Below are 16,024 nucleotides of genomic sequence, written 5' to 3'. Positions count from 1 at the left end.
TAAATAAATAAATAAATAAATAAATAAGAAAATCCTTTAAAAAAAAAAAAAAAAAAAACATTCTGACATAAATTGTAGCAATATTTTCTTAGGTCATTCTCCCAAGGCAATAGAAACAAAAGCAAAAATAAACAAGTGGGACCTAGTCAAACTTACAAGCTTTTGCACAGCAAAGGAAACCATAAACAAAATGAAAAGACAACCTATGGACTGGGAGAAAATATTTGCAAATGATGCAACCGGCAAGGGCTTAATCTCCAAAATATACAAACAGCTCACACAGCTCAACAGCAGAACAAACAACCCAATCAAAACAAAACAAAAAAAAATAAGCAGAAGACCTAAATAGACATTTCTCCAAAGAAGACATACAGATGGCCAACAGGCACATGAAAATATGCTCAACATCTCTGATTATTAGAGAAATACAAATCAAAACTACAATGAGGGCTCCTCTAGTGGCGTGGCGCAGTGGTTAAGAATCTGCCTGCCAATGCAGGGGACACAGGTTTGAGCCCTGGTCCGGGAAGATCCCACATGCTGCAGAGCAACTAAGCCCGTGAGCCACAACTACTGAGCCTGTGCTCTAGAGCCTGCGAGCCATAACTACTGAGCTCACGTGCTACAACTACTGAAGCCCATGCACCGAGAGCCCGTGCTCCTCAACAACAGAAGCCACCACAATGAGAAGCCTGTGCACCGCAGCGAAGAGTAGCCCCCGCTCGCCACAAGAGAAAGCCCGAGTGCAGCAACAAAGACCCAACACAGCCAGAAATCAATTAAAAATAAATAAAAATTAAAAAAAGAAAAAACTACAATGAGGTATTACCTGACACTAGTCAGAATGGCCATCATCAAAAAGTCTACAAATAATAAATGCTAGAGAGGGTGTGGAAAAAAGGGAACCCTCCTACACTGTTAGTGGAGTATAAATTGGTGCAGCCACTATGGAAAACAGTATGCAGGTTCCTTAAAAGACTGAAAATAGAGTTACCATATTATCCAACAATCCCACTTCTGCGCAAATATCCAGAAAATATCAAAGCTCTAATTTGAAAAGATACATGCACCCCAATGTTCACAGCAGCATTACTTAACAATAGCCAAGACATGGAAGCAACCTGAGTGTCCATCAACAGATTAATGGATAAAGACAATGTCATATATAAATATACATATACGTATATATGTATTCACACACAATGGAATATTACCCAGGCATAAAAAGAATGGAATAATGCCATTTGCAGCAACATGGATGGACCTAGATATTATCATACTAAGCAAAGTAAGCCTAAGACAAATGTGATATGATATCACTTAAATGTGGAATCTAAAAAATAGTACAAATGAACTTATTTACAAAACAGAATTAGACTCACAGATATAGAAAACAAACTTATGGTTACCAAAGGGGAAGTGGGAGAGGGCTAAATTGGGTGTATGGGATTAACAGATGCACACTACAACATACAAAATAAAGAACAAGGATTTACTGTATAGCACAGGGAACTATATTCAATATCTTGTAATAAACAATAATGGAAAAGAATTTTTTAAAAGACTATAGATATATACATATATATGTATAACCAAATCACTTTGCTGTACACCTGAAACTAATACAACATTGTACATCAACTATACTTCAATTAAAAAAAAAAAAAAAAGAGTGTGAATTACCATAGTGTGGAGGTGGCTGATAATTCTAAATTAAAAGGCAATGACTTCAGTAAGAAAAAACAAGGTAGGAGGAAGTCTTGGCTTAACTGGTTGCCAAGACTTTATAAAACCTACAGTACTTAAGATGGTATAATATTGACACAGTCAGATTTAGTTGTGGTCTGGGAATATATTTGTATGATTTGAATTCTTTTGAATTTATTGGGACTTGTTTATGGTCAGGGATATAGTCTATCTTGGTAAATGTTCTGTGTGTGGTTGAGAAAAATGTATATTCTGCTATCGTTAGATGGAGTGCTCTATAAATGTGAATCAGGTGAATTTGACTGATAGTGATGTTTAAGTCTACTATATCCTTGCTGATTTTCTGCCTACTTGTTTTTATCAATTATTGAGAGAGGGGAATTGAAATTTCTGACTGTAATGTAGATTTCTCTATTTCTCTTTGCAGTTCTGTCAGATTTTGCTTTTTGTGTTAAAATTATTTTTATTTAGGTGAAATTCACATCACATTAAGATGAACCATTTTAAAGTGAACAACCTTGTGGCATTTAGCCTGTTTACAATGTTGTGCAACCTTCTTTTGTCTACTTCTGAAGCATTTTCATCACCCCATACACATGAAGCAGTTACCTTTCACTCCCCCCATCCCAGCCCCTGGAATGTTTCATGTAGTGTGAAGCTCTGTTTTTTGATTTAAAAAAATGTTTAGGATTATTAATCAAGTCATTTTGGTTAATTAACCCCCTATCATTACGAAATGAACTTGTCTCTTATAATCTTTGCTCTGAAGTCTACTTTATCTGATATTATATATTATGTGTTAGTTTCGGGTATACAGCAAAGTGATTCAGTTTTATATATATATATTCTTTTTCATAGTCACAAAATATCACACTCCTCTTCATGGCACGTATAAGGAGTGGCAGTATTTTTGCTGTAGGGTGGGGGCAGAGGGAAGTAATTGATAAACAGCGAGTGCCTTAGACAAGTTTTGCCTGCTGCTTCAACGTATGCTACTTGCATAGCTGTGTGGAGTATCCATTTATGGGGTGCAGTTGTCTCTCCATATCCAAGTCGGGGTTGGGGGGGGGGAAGGACTGGTACCAGGGACCCCATGGATACCAAAATCCATGGGTGTTCAAGCCCCTTATATAAAATGGTGTAGTATTGGCATAAAACCTATGTAATCCTCCCATAGACAATGTAAATGCTATGCAAATAGTTGTAAATGCCATGTAAATAATTGCCAGCATGCAGCAAATTCAAGTTTTGCTTTTGGGAACTTCCTGAAAAATTTTTTTTCAAATACTTTTGATCCATGGTTGGTTGAATCCATGAATGTGGAACCCTCGGATACTGAGGGACAACTATATAGGGAAAAAATGGTACTGTTGACCCTTCAACAACACAGGTTTGAACTGCGTGGGTCCACTTATAGTGTCTGTGGATTTTTTTTCAATAAATACATACAACAGTGCTACATAATCCTCAGTTGGTTAAATCTGAGGATGGGGAACTGTGGACACAGAACCACGGGTACAGAGTGCCCACTGTAAAGTTACACTCAGATTTTTTTTTTACTTTTATTACTGATGTTTTTTTTTAACACCTTTACTGGAGTATAATTGCTTTACAGTGTTGTGTTAGTTTCTGCTGTGTAACAAACTGAATCAGCTATATGCATACGTATATCCCCATTTATCTCCTGCCTCTTGCGTCTCCCTCCCACCCTCCCTATCCCACCCCTCTAGGTGGTCACAAAGCATGGAGCTGATCTCCCTGTGCTATGCAGCTGCTTCCCACTAGCTATCTGTTTTACATGCGGTAGTGTATGTATGTCAATGCTACTCTCACTTCATCCCAGCTTACCCTTCCCCCTCCCTGTGTCCTCAAGTCCATTCTCTACGTCTGTGTCTTTATTCCTATCCTGTCCCTAGGTTCATCAGAACCATTTTTTTTTTTTTAGATTCCATATATGTGTGTTAGCATACGGTATTTGTTTTTCTCTTTCTTACTTCACTCTGTATGACAGACTCTAGGTCCATCCACCTCAGTACAAAAAACTCTATTTTGTTTCTTTTTATGGCTGAGTAATAGTCCATTGTATATATGTGCCACATCTTCTTTATCCATTCATCTGTCGATGGACACTTAGGTTGCTTCCATGTCCTGGCTATTGTACATACAGCTGCAATGAACATTGTGGTATATGACTCTTTTTGAATTATGGTTTTCTCAGGGTATATGCCCAGGAGTGGGATTGCTGGGTCGTATGGTAGTTCTATTTTTAGTTTTTTTAAGGAATCTCCATACTGTTCTCCATAGTGGCTGTATCAATTTACATTCCCACCAACAGTGCAAGAGGGTTCCCTTTTCTACACACCCTCTCCAGCATTTGTTTGTAGATTTTTTGATGATGGCCATTCTGACCGGTGTGAGGTGATACCTCATTGTAGTTTGGATTTGCATTTCTCTAATGATTAGTGATGTTGAGCATCTTTTCATGTGTTTGTTGGCAATCTGTATATCTCCTTTGAGAACTGTCTATTTAGGTCTTCTGCCCATTTTTGGATTGGGTTGTTTTTTTGATATTGAGCTGCATGAGCTGCTTGTATATTTTGGAGGTTAATCCTTTGTCAGTTGCTTTGTTTGCAAATATTTTCTCCCATTCTGAGGGTTGTTTTTTGTCTTGTTTATGGTTTCCTTTGCCGTGCAAAACTTTTAAGTCTCATTAGGCCCCACTTGTTTATTTTTGTTTTTATTTCCATTTCTCTAGGAGGTGGGTCAAAAAGGATCTTGCTGTGATTTATGTCATAGAGTGTTCTGCCTATGTTTTCCTCTCAGAGTTTTATAGTGTCTGGCCTTACATTTAGATCTTTAATCCATTTTGACACTCAGATTTTTGACTGCACAAGGGATCAGCCCTCTAACCCCTCCTGCCCCCCACCCAAGTTGCTCAAGGGTCAACTCTATATATAGGATTTGGTACTATCCAGGGTTTCAGGCGTCCACGGGGGGTCTTGGAACATAACCCCTGTTGCTAAGGGGGACTGCTACATATCTTTTCCAGTTACACTTTTCATTTCCTTTGAATAAATACCCAGAAGTGGAATTGCTGGATCCTATGGTACTTCTATTTTCATTTTTTTGAGAAAACTCCATACTGCTTTCCATAGTGGTTGCACCAATTTTCTCTCAACACTAAATATTTCACTCCACTTGCCTCTTGCTTGTATGGTTTCTAAGGAGAAGTTGGATGTAATTCTTATTTTTGCTCCTCTATAGCTGTTTTTTTCCCTATGGCTTCTTTCAGAATTTTTTATCTTTGATTCTCTGTAGTATGAAAATGATATGCCTAAACACAGGACTTCTGTTTTATTGTTCTGGGGGTGTTTGGGGGAGGAATTTATCCCGCTAAGTGTTCTCTGAGCTTCCTGGATCTGTAGTTTGGTGTTTCACATGAATTTGGGGAAATTCTCAGCCGCTATTACTTCAAATATTTCTTCTGTTCCTTTCTCTCTTCTCCTTCTGGTATTCCCATTAAGCATATATTACACCTTTTGCAGTTGTCCCCCAGTTTTTGGATATTCTGTCCTGGGTTTTTTCTTTCTTTCAGTCCTTTTTCTCTTTGTTTTTCAGTTTTGGAAGTTCCTATTGACCTATCCTCTAGCTCAGGGATTCCTTCTTAGCTATATCTAATCTACTAATGGGCTCATCAAATGCATTCTTCATTTATGTAAGTTTTTTTAGTCTCTAGCATTTCTTTTTTATTCTTTCTTAGAATTTCCATCTCTCTGCGTATATCACCCATCTGTTCTTCTTCCTTGGAGCCCTTAGCGTAACTTTGTAGTAAGTTTTGAAATTGAGTTGTTTGAATCTTTTATTTTGTTCTTTCTTCAGATTATTTTGGCCCTTTGGTTTGCCTTCCACTTCCATATGAATTTTAGGATCAGCTTTTCCATTTCTGAAAAAAAAAAAAGGCCATTGGCATTTTGATAGGGATTGCACTGAATCTTCAAATTGCATTGGAAAGTATTGCTACCTTAACAATATTTATACTTATTAATAACATTAACAACATTAAGTCTTCCACTCCATGAAGATGGAATGTCTTTTCGTTTATTGAGGTCGGTCGTCTGTAATTTCTTTCAAGGGTGTTTTGTCATTTTCAATGTAGAAGTCTTGCACCTCCTTGGTTAGATTTACGCCTAAGGATTGTATTCTTTTTCATGTTATTCTAAAAGAATTGGTTTCTTAATTTCCTTTACAGATTGTTTATTCCCAAGGTACAGAAATAGGGAAGAATGCTCAGAGGGCCTGAAGATGACAAAAGCAACCAGGTTTCCTTTATGTATGGAGTGCCTGGGAAATTGTGGGAATGCAAGGTCCCCAGAAACTTAGGGATTCATCAGATCCAGAGATTGTGGTTTATCTGTCTCCAGAGGACCTCAGTCTGGAGGGGTCTGGAAGGATGTGGGCCCAGCTTCCTAGGTCACACTTCATAACCCCGGAAAGCTTCTAGGTCTTCCTAAGTGAGAGGAGACAGAAACCAGGAAAGCCATGCACCAGGGTTTAAGTCATGTCTGCCTGAACGTCTGACATTCAGCTCCTGAGTTCAAACATCCCTCTGGGATGACTTCATCCTTGACTCATCAGTATCAAGTTCCCTTTGCCAATAACATCATTCTCTGGTCCTCTCAGCATCACACAGGCTTCATACTGGAATATCTGGTGTGTATAAATAATCATGTAAACCAATTCCTTATAAAAAAATCTCTTTATATATATAATTATTATGTGTGTGTACACACATGTATAAACACATACACTCACACCCTATTGGTTTTGTTTCTCTAGAGAACCCCGACTAATACATGGGTCCAATAATTATTTGTGGGTGAATAAACAAGTGAAAAGAAGCTCACATACAAAGTTGTATCCGTCTGTTACACATCCCCAAACCCATCCATCTTCTTCATAACATCCTGAGACACTCTCACTCTGTCTCTATTTCAGGGACAGCACTTGAGATTTTGGCCACCTGGGCCCTTCCCAAACCACACTCCTCATTCCATACCTGGGACAACTTTCCCTTTGTGCCAAATCTGCCCTTGATGTCTTCCCTATGAGCAAGAACCAAGTCCTGGTTCATACTAGGAAGATTTTATTATCATTAGCATAAGTGTGGCAACAGGGGGATATCCTGGCATCTTCTGGGAGTTGCTCTGATCCTAAGCATTATAAAAGAGTGTAACGGGGTGGATATTTTCATTGCAAGATCTTCTGCACCTCAACATAGTTCCACTGAAGTAAGCACAATATCTCCCTTCACCTCCAGCATTTTCACCAACTGTGAGGGCAGGCGGTGGGCAAAGACGTAGGTGGACTTGTTATTCACAAACACCTAAGGTAAGAGATATACTGCTTGTGAGTTCAGAACAATTAGGGCTCCTCCTTCCCTTTCCTCTTTTCATTGCCTGTAAAAATTCTTTACTCCGTAAAAGCAAAGCAGTTCAAATATCTCCTCCAGGAAATCCTGCCATGACACTGCTGTAGGGAATCATCCCCCAGTGTCCACTTCCTTGCCTCCAGAACTCCCCATCCCTGCTTTACCCTGATGACAGTGGGCCTGCACTTCTCCCTCCACATTCCTGATTGTCCATGAGAGCAAGAGACATATGGGATTCAACTCTGAATCTCTGCTTGCACAGCAAACATGGTAGTGCTCAAAAAGTGTGTTCAATGATTTTCAAAAGTTGTGTTCAATGATTTTCCTCCGGGATGGGACTTCTGCCATGCATAGGAGATATGTTCTTGGCCCTGAAGCACGGAGGACTGGGGGAGAACTGGCCTGTGACATGAGTGTCTTCGATAAGATATGGTGGCCAATAGGGATTGAGAGAGTTGATGTCTGAGCTGCAACTACAAACCTGGCCCATTTTAGTTGAGAAGACAAGACAGGCATCAGACTGGGAGGTAAGCTTTTGTGGTCGAGCCCTATGAGGAGGAAAGGACGTGGTAGGACATGGAATCAAATTGGTCTGCTGAGATCAGATCAGAGTTGGACTCTGTGTGTTTCTCCACAGCAGCCCCACCGCCGCCACGGTGCTCCACGCCCCTCACCCCTTAGCGCCCACACACCTGGTATTCATTCTCCAGCACCAAAAATCGAAGCTCAAACGGCTGCCCTGGCACAAAGGGGTCCGAAGATGCTTTCTCTTCCTCCCTCCATCCCCCTTCCTGGAAGCTGTTCATCACCACCACGGTGTTCGTGTAGACTCAGAAATGGAATGCGATGTCACCGCCTTCCTCAGGACACACGTAGAAATTCACCACAAATTCTGGGTTCCCTCTGCAGGGACAAGAAGATGGCTTCCTCAGTCAGGCCTTTACTACAGAAAACATAAGCTCCTCAGGGACAAATACAGCCCTTCTCTCCCTCCCACTCCCACCTCCATGTCAGAAACATCTACCTTTCTCACTCTGACATCACACAAACACACACAAAGGAAATCCCGCCTGCAGTGTAATCTCACACTTTTGCATGAGTCACCTCAGTGCATTCTGGTGATTAAAGAATCTTGAACTGTTTCCAGTGAGTGTCCCCAATACATGCGAAAAACTAACACTCTCCCCTTGTGCGTCACCCGCCATCACACATAAACTGGGATCTACTCACCCACAGAGAAACAAGATCTGCCTTCACCTTCACCATACAACCCACACTCAGGGAAAGAGACTGTCGGTAGGGGTTTGGCTATGGAAGAGATGGATGCATCAGTGAGTGAAAGGCCAGTGTTTTCTCTCCCACACTGTTGCCCAGGCAGAATCAGGACACATAACATGGTTTTCTCTTGCAGCTCAGAGACATTAGCACACCTCCAACAAGGAGACATTCATCTGAGTCCAGACATGCGCTTAGAGGCACAGATACACATATTACATACAAACACTTCCAAATCCAGAGGAAAAAATAGGCAAAAAGACATACAATTGTGCAAATCCAATCATTCTCATGATACACATACACATTCTCTTTCCCATTCTCTACCAATATTCATTCAATGATTTGTGCCCAGGTGACCTGGCACAAGAAGAAGAGGTGATCAGATTCCTTCTTCCCATCCTTCATACCAAGGATTCCACAGTCTCCAGTTGAGACTTTCTTCCCTGTTGAAACCGATTATCTGCGAATCTGTCTGGAGAAGGTGGCCTATAAATGCTGTTAGGAGGTGGGTCATCTCTGACCCTTTCTCTCAGTCTGTAGAGCCCTGCCCCCTATTCTTTTGGAATTCGTGACTCCAAAAGTGTGTTCAGTCTGCACTACCCAAAGTCCACCGTGATAACAAGAAGCAGCTTCTCATAGTACTGGAGATGCTGATATGCCTTATCTAATCACAGTTCTAGGTGTCAGAGTCAATGTACAAATCTACGATAAGCCACAATGACACAATTATAACAAAGAGCTCCCTGGCTATCCTGCTTCACAAAGTTGGTGCCCATCCCATGCAGCTGACTTTTTCTCTGACATGAAATCTATTCCAGAATCTTTACTGGCAATTTTCCTATTCACCCTAGATTTGGAGGAACACACCACCCAGATAAGAGTCCCATCTCTGCCACTGTGGGACCTTGTTACAGAAATTTAACCTCTGCTAAACCCAAACTTCTTATATATAAAATATTTGATGAACATAATCCCAAATCAGAGGGTTGTTAGTAAAGCAATCAGAAGGATCCTTCTATCTATTTGTCCATCTATCCATTCATTGGACAATTGCTTATTGAGTGAGTAATAAGTGGAAAAAAGAGACAAAAATCCTACTCCACGGAGCTTACATTCCAGTTGGAAAAGACATGCAGTAATTTTAAAAGTATAATACATAAGCAAAATATATAATGTATTACAAGGGGTAAGAGTCTCATGTTTGTCTAACATATATAACACCAGGATTCTTAGCTGTACTTACTTAGTAGACTGGCTAAGGACAAGACTGTCTACACTATTCTTCCCGAAGCCTAACAATTTTATTTCAAACCCAAGTTGACCAAATTTTGGATACAGCCTTGCTCCCCAACTGGTCCTACAAACTTTTTAACAGACGAATGATTTGAGCTTCTCTAGAAAGTGACTGTTGTTCTGCTCCTGACATGACTCCTAGAAGCCGTGATGGCCAGAGTTCCACTGCTGTATTGCATAGAGGGGGAGATGTGGGCTTTAAAAATATGAAATTGTCCTTACTTCTTACACCGACATTCAATTTTGACTGAGAAACCCTCAGCTTAACCCCTGGAAGGCAACTAAGTAGAGATTTTCAGGAAAGTGAGATATTTGATTATATGTTCATTAAAACTGTGAGGGAGGCAGCACAGCATGAGCATTAGTACCACAGGCTGTGGACGCCACCTGTGTGGCCCTCATCTCCAAGCCCCGTGGCCGTGTGACCTTGATCATGTTATTGCCTAACATCTCTGTGCTGTCTGCTCAACAATATAAAAGTCTCTGTGATGTTTCTTTGGTACGAGATAAAATAAATTCACATAACAAAGCATTTGAAACGATCCCTGTCACAAAGTTTTATACGTGTGTTCTATGTGAGTGCTAAATACTTGTATGTACATTACTGCCTTAATTCCGATCCTAAGGAAAACACTGTTTCTAAGTTTTCTCTCCCCTCCTCATAATGCTCATTTAAATCCCTAAGGAACTTATGCACACTCCTACTCACTGTACATGCATAGGTGTGCTCTACTCACACACAGAGCCATGAAGACAAATGTACAGCCTTACCTCCTAGCACTCATGCACACACTCCCTTATCCCAGTCAGTGGTCCACCTCCCACACAAGGTCACAGTGTCTCAATAGAACTCACTCTCAGTCAGATACTGTCAAATGCTGACATTGGTCCAGGCTCAACACATGATTCCCCACAAGGGAATCCCCAGGCTCTCTCTCTTCCACACACAACTCTCAGTAAAACGTTCCAAATAGAAATGCACATATTTTCATCTTACACAATTTCCCACGTTTTCCTCTGACATTGTTGTGTCTTCCTCAGGGCAGGTCTTCCAAACTGTGTCTAGTTGTGTGTGTGAATCTCTTGGAGTTACAGAATATAAGACTCCTGGCAGCCCCACCCTCTGGCTTTGTTCCTGTTTCTAAGCCTCAAAGTTTCCCAGGGGTGGGGGGACATGTGTGTGTCAGAAATAGACTCAATCAAACTATGCTTATGGACCTGTCCTTGAGCAGGTTGTGTCTGTGATACAGCAGGAACTTCAGTGAGAGAAATGCCCAGGAAAGAAGCAGTAGCAGAGGAAATGCAGGAATAGAGGTGATGGAGTGAGGAGGTGAGTGGATCTAAAATCCAGCCTACATGACTCTTACCAAGTCTTTACCCCACAGGCAGAATCCACTTAAAAGGTGCACATTCTTCTAATTTGCACAATGGCAAAGAATTGGTGATACTGGTGTTACACAACCAAACTTGGGTCCACTTGCCTGCCTTGCAGCAAAGCCAACTCACTGATACTGGGTTGTGATGAAGTATAGAGTTTACTGCAGGTGCCAAGCAAGGAGAATGGGCAGCTCATGCTCAAAAGGCATGAACTCCCCGATGGCTTCCAGGGAAGGGTTTTAAAAGGCAGTATTTGCGATGAGGGTGCAGGGTGCATGATTTTTTTTCTGATTGTTGGTAGTGAGGTAACAGGGTGATGTTTCTGGAATCTTAATCATCAACCTTCTGGTTCCAACCAGTCTGGGATCTACTTTCTTGTGGTCCATGGAGTCACCATCCTCCACCTGGGTGGGGGTCTTACTTCCTGCAGAACAACTCAAAGATATGCATCAGATTGTTACATATATCACTTGATGAGGAACTAGGACTCTGTTTTATTTCTGAACTGTTGTTTAAGCCATCATTACTTTTCTTGCTCAACTGCTCCTCCTTTGTGTCTGCATTCCCTCACTTCCCCAATTAGCAACTGCTTGAGTCTGCTCTTTGGAACTCAGAGAAGGCCTAGGAGATTAAAGCCTTTTTCTGTAACAAGAAACAGGGAACATGGAGGGGCTTTTGTACCTGGGAGGGCCCTGCAGGATCCTTCTTGATTTCAAACCCCCCCCCCCCACCACCTTTTCTTTCATAATCCTCAACCCTGAGAGGAACAGGTGTGGGACAAGAAAGGGAATAATGTTTTCAGTAGAGAGGTTAATCATAAACTCGACAGGGAAACTAGGTTTCAGGGGGACTCAGTTTCAATCCCCACTCCTGTCCCAAATCTCTGAGGGAATGGGGCAATGACGGCTCTGAGCTACTTCCTGCTAAAACTGCATAATCCTATGGCAATTTGGCGAATGGACAATGGCTGGAAATATTCCCAAGTTCCAAGTCTTGGATCTGACTCTAGCATGATTAAGACCTTATTCTCTTGGCCAACCTTTTAGTGCAACAGACCCAATTAGAAGTAGGAGAGGGGCTTCCCTGGCGGCACAGTGGTTGAGAATCTGCCTGCCAATGCAGGGGACACGGGTTCGAGTCCTGGTCTGGGAAGATCCCACATGCCGCGGAGCAACTGAGCCCGTGAGCCACAACTACTGAGCCTGCGCGTCTGGAGCCTGTGCTCCGCCAACAAGAGAGGCCGCGATAGTGAGAGGCCCGTGCACCGCGATGAAGAGTGGCCCCCGCTTGCCGCAACTAGAGAAAGCCCTTGCACAGAAACGAAGACCCAACACAGCCAAAAATAAATAAATAAATAAATTTTAAAACCACCAGCTTAAAAATAATGATAATAATAAAATAAATAAATTTTAAAAAAAAAGTAGGAGAAGGACTGACAACTGGAACTTTAATAAGCCTAGGAAATAGATCTCATTCCTTGAGGAATTCAGGAAGATAAGCCTGAAAACCATTCTGAACCGGGCACTTCTGTTATAGTCAGGCAGCCAGCTGCCTAATTTTATCTAAGTAGATTTTTTTTTTTTTTTTTTTTTTTTTTTTTTTTTTTTTAAAGGAATTCCTTATTTTTATTATTTATTTATTTATCCATTTATTTTTGGCTGTGTTGGGTCTTCGTTTCTGTGCGAGGGCTTTCTCTAGTTGCGGCAAGTGGGGGCCACTCTTCATCGCGGTGCGCGGGCCTCTCACTGTCACGGCCTCTCTTGTCGCGGAGCACAGGCTCCAGACGCGCAGGCTCAGTAATTGTGGCTCACGGGCCTAGTTGCTCCGCAGCATGTGGGATCTTCCCAGACCAGGGCTCGAACCCGTGTCCCCTGCATTGGCAGGCAGATTCTCAACCACTGCGCCACCAGGGAAGCCCTATCTAAGTAGATTTTAACTTCAGATGTGGTATTAATATATACATAATAAGAACTACTGGCCACTACAAATATGTCTCCTTTTTCTGCTAAAATCTAATTTAAAGTAATTGTACTATGTACTACTGTTCTGACTAAAGACTCTAGTGCCTTCTGCTGGGAGGTTATGTCTTGAGCCTTCTTGTTTGCTACTATTCCCAAAGTAAGAAAAAAATTAATAGCTATAAGAGGAGACCTTGAGACCATAAGGTTGCAACTGGCAGCAGACACTGCTCTGAGAACAACTGGTTTCATCCTGAGTCTGACACAGTTAAGGAAATTCAAGTTCTCAGTAAAATAGGAATGTGTCTAAAATCACATCCACAATGGCCAACCAGCTCCACCTTGGATGCCTGAACCACAGTCACTCCATTTTGCCATTTTGACTTTTAAATGCATTCTCATGTTCAATGGCCAAAGCAGATGTACAATGAATGTTCAATAGGCCCCAAACAGGCTGCTCCTCTGGGGGGGGGTGTGGGTGTGTGTGTGTGTGTGTGTGTGTGTGTGTGTGTGTGTGTGTGTGTTTACCTAGTTATCCACATTTGGGGAAAACTAATCAGACATAGTGAACAAGCTCAGAGATATTCTAATGGGGAAACATTTCATAGGCTATACCTTTTATAAATATACAGAGTTGTCACAGAAACATTATACATGTGTTTTTAACAGTAGACTTAAAGCAAGCAGTGATTACATGCCATGAGCAGTTATAGTCTGTGACAACTTCACTAGAGAATTTTCTTTCCATCTTAAACATTGGGAGCAACAGTATGGTTAGAGGTAAAACAGTAACTTTCAATGTTATAAGGAGACAAACATTTGGTAAACAGTTCAATTAAATTAGTAGACTGGCTCTCACAGGCTGGGTCCAGATTCTTGGCTCAGCTGCCTACCACTGCTGTAGTCTACTTCTCGTCCTGGTATGGGTATCAGTTGGGGTCAGCAGCTCTTTCCATAGACGAGTCCAATGCAGAGGCCCTTCTTTCTTGGGTAATATGAATTCAAGAGTCAATTCCCTTCAATTCTGATGCACATGTGCTAGTTAAGAGTACTTGATGTAGGTCCTTTTGTCTTAATTGGAGACAGTCCTTTAAATGATGCCTTTTCCAGTATGCACAGTCTCATGGTTACAGGTCACAGGGTATCCGATCTTCATCCAAAGACAGATTGCTGTGATCAGCTTCAGAAGTAAATTTAAAGTGTCCTTTAAGAATTCAATTAAACTTTACAATAATGTAACATAACAAGAAGGAGCTATCTGGGATGTGAGTCTTACTTAATACAGACCGCAATTAACCAAATCAAAATTTAATATCCACTGAAACATAATCTTTTTCTAAACTTACCCTCATTTCTATCAAATATAGCAAAATTAAGGCTCATTTGTGTGTAAAGTAAGTCTGGTTTCAATACAATTGGCCTGATTTTTATATATGTGTAATGGATGACAGAGGCTCTTTTAAATTAGCTAGGCTTTAACTTTTTATAAGGAATCTCTGAGTGAGCTCTTAAAAGGACTCTCAAGGCCAGGAAAGCCATGCCAAGGGCTTGCCACAGATTCCACCTGTACTATCTATAGATTTGGGTGAATTCTTCTATTCTCAAGGACATCAGGATATCTTGAGATTTCTGCACCTGTCAGGAGGTGACCTTCCTTATTCACCTGAGAAGACTGCTGGGAACCTAAGAGCTTCCAATTCAGGACGGATCAGCAGAGAGAAAAGATGAATGTTCCAATTCTGCCTACAGGGTATAGTTTACCAAGTTGCTATAAATCATAATTAGCTTGAGGGATAAGGTTTCCTTGTATCTGGAAAACAGATTAAAAACCAGTAATATTTAAGACAAAACCCATAAAAATTATAACCATACTCACCACTTCCCTCAGTCCTATGTAATTAACTTTTTTCTTAACAGTTTTATGAAGACATCGTGATTTGTTAGAATTCTCTAATTTCTTAACTACTTCAAAATTGTGATCTGAAACTTATCAGAAACTTGTGCTTGGGCTTCCCCGGTGGCGCAGTGGTTGAGAATCTGCCTGCCGATGCAGGGGACACGGGTTCGAGCCCTGGTCTGGGAAGATCCCACATGCCACGGAGCAACTACGCCCATGAGCCACAACTACTGATCCTGCGCGTCTGGAGCCTGTGCTCTGCAACAGGAGAGGCCACGACAGTGAGAGGCCCACGCACCGCGTTGAAGAGTGGCCCCTGCTTGCCGCAACTAGAGAAAGCCCTTGCACAGAAACGAAGACCCAACACAGCCATAAATAAATAAACAATTAAATAAAAAAGAAAAAAAAAAAGAAGGCATTTGACTCCAGCAAATGGAGAGGTGCTTTAAAAAAAACAAAACAACAACAAAAAAAACTTGTGCTTGTCAAAAAGTCCTATGAATATTCTTCAAGATGAAGCACTGTTTCACAAAAATGTCAGAGTACAAAAATAATTGCCTATAAATGACAAAAAACTTTAAAAGGCATGGTTAAAGATCTGATTACAATGCAATTGACAAAGAAACCTGGTTACTGTTGTGACATACAACATTTTAACTAGAATTATGACGGATAACATTATACCAGAACATACCAGATTTTTTTTTTTTGTAGAATTTAAGTGGATGGTAAATTTTTTTTAGCATCTTCATTGGAGTATAATTGCTTTACGATGTTGTGTTAGTTTCTCTTGTATAACAAAGTGAATCAGCTATATGTATACATTTATCCCCATTACCCTCCCTCTTGCGTCTCCCTCCCACCCTCCCTATCCCACCCCTCTCGGTGGTCACAAAGCACCGAGCTGATCTCCCTGTGCAATGCAACTGCTTCCCACTAGCTATCTATTTTACATTTGGTAGTGTATATATGTCAATGCTACTTTCTCACTTCGTCCCAGCTTACCCATCCCACTCCCCATAACCTCAACTCCATTCTCTACGTCTGCGTCTTTATCCCTGTCCTGCCCCTAGGTTCTTCATGACC

The 16,024-nt window shown here is 41.2% G+C and overlaps 1 protein-coding gene across 1 annotated transcript in view; it reads right to left on the bottom strand.

The window, feature by feature from the left end:
- Nucleotides 1–6,976: 6,976 nt before the first annotated feature.
- The window catches only part of LOC103007379 (galectin-16), a 28,390-nt gene continuing 19,342 nt past the window's right edge, over nt 6,977–16,024 (bottom strand). Inside the window, 3 exon segments of the mRNA XM_007198524.2 lie at nt 6,977–7,090; nt 7,828–8,036; nt 8,362–8,443. Coding sequence (XP_007198586.2) covers nt 6,977–7,090; nt 7,828–8,036; nt 8,362–8,443 — 405 coding nt within the window.

This window comes from Balaenoptera acutorostrata, chromosome 19, assembly GCF_949987535.1.
Source record: "Balaenoptera acutorostrata chromosome 19, mBalAcu1.1, whole genome shotgun sequence".
NCBI classification, from domain to species: Eukaryota; Metazoa; Chordata; class Mammalia; order Artiodactyla; family Balaenopteridae; genus Balaenoptera; species Balaenoptera acutorostrata.
Note: the sequence above shows the minus strand (reverse complement) of the source record. Positions and strands in the feature narration are given on the sequence as shown.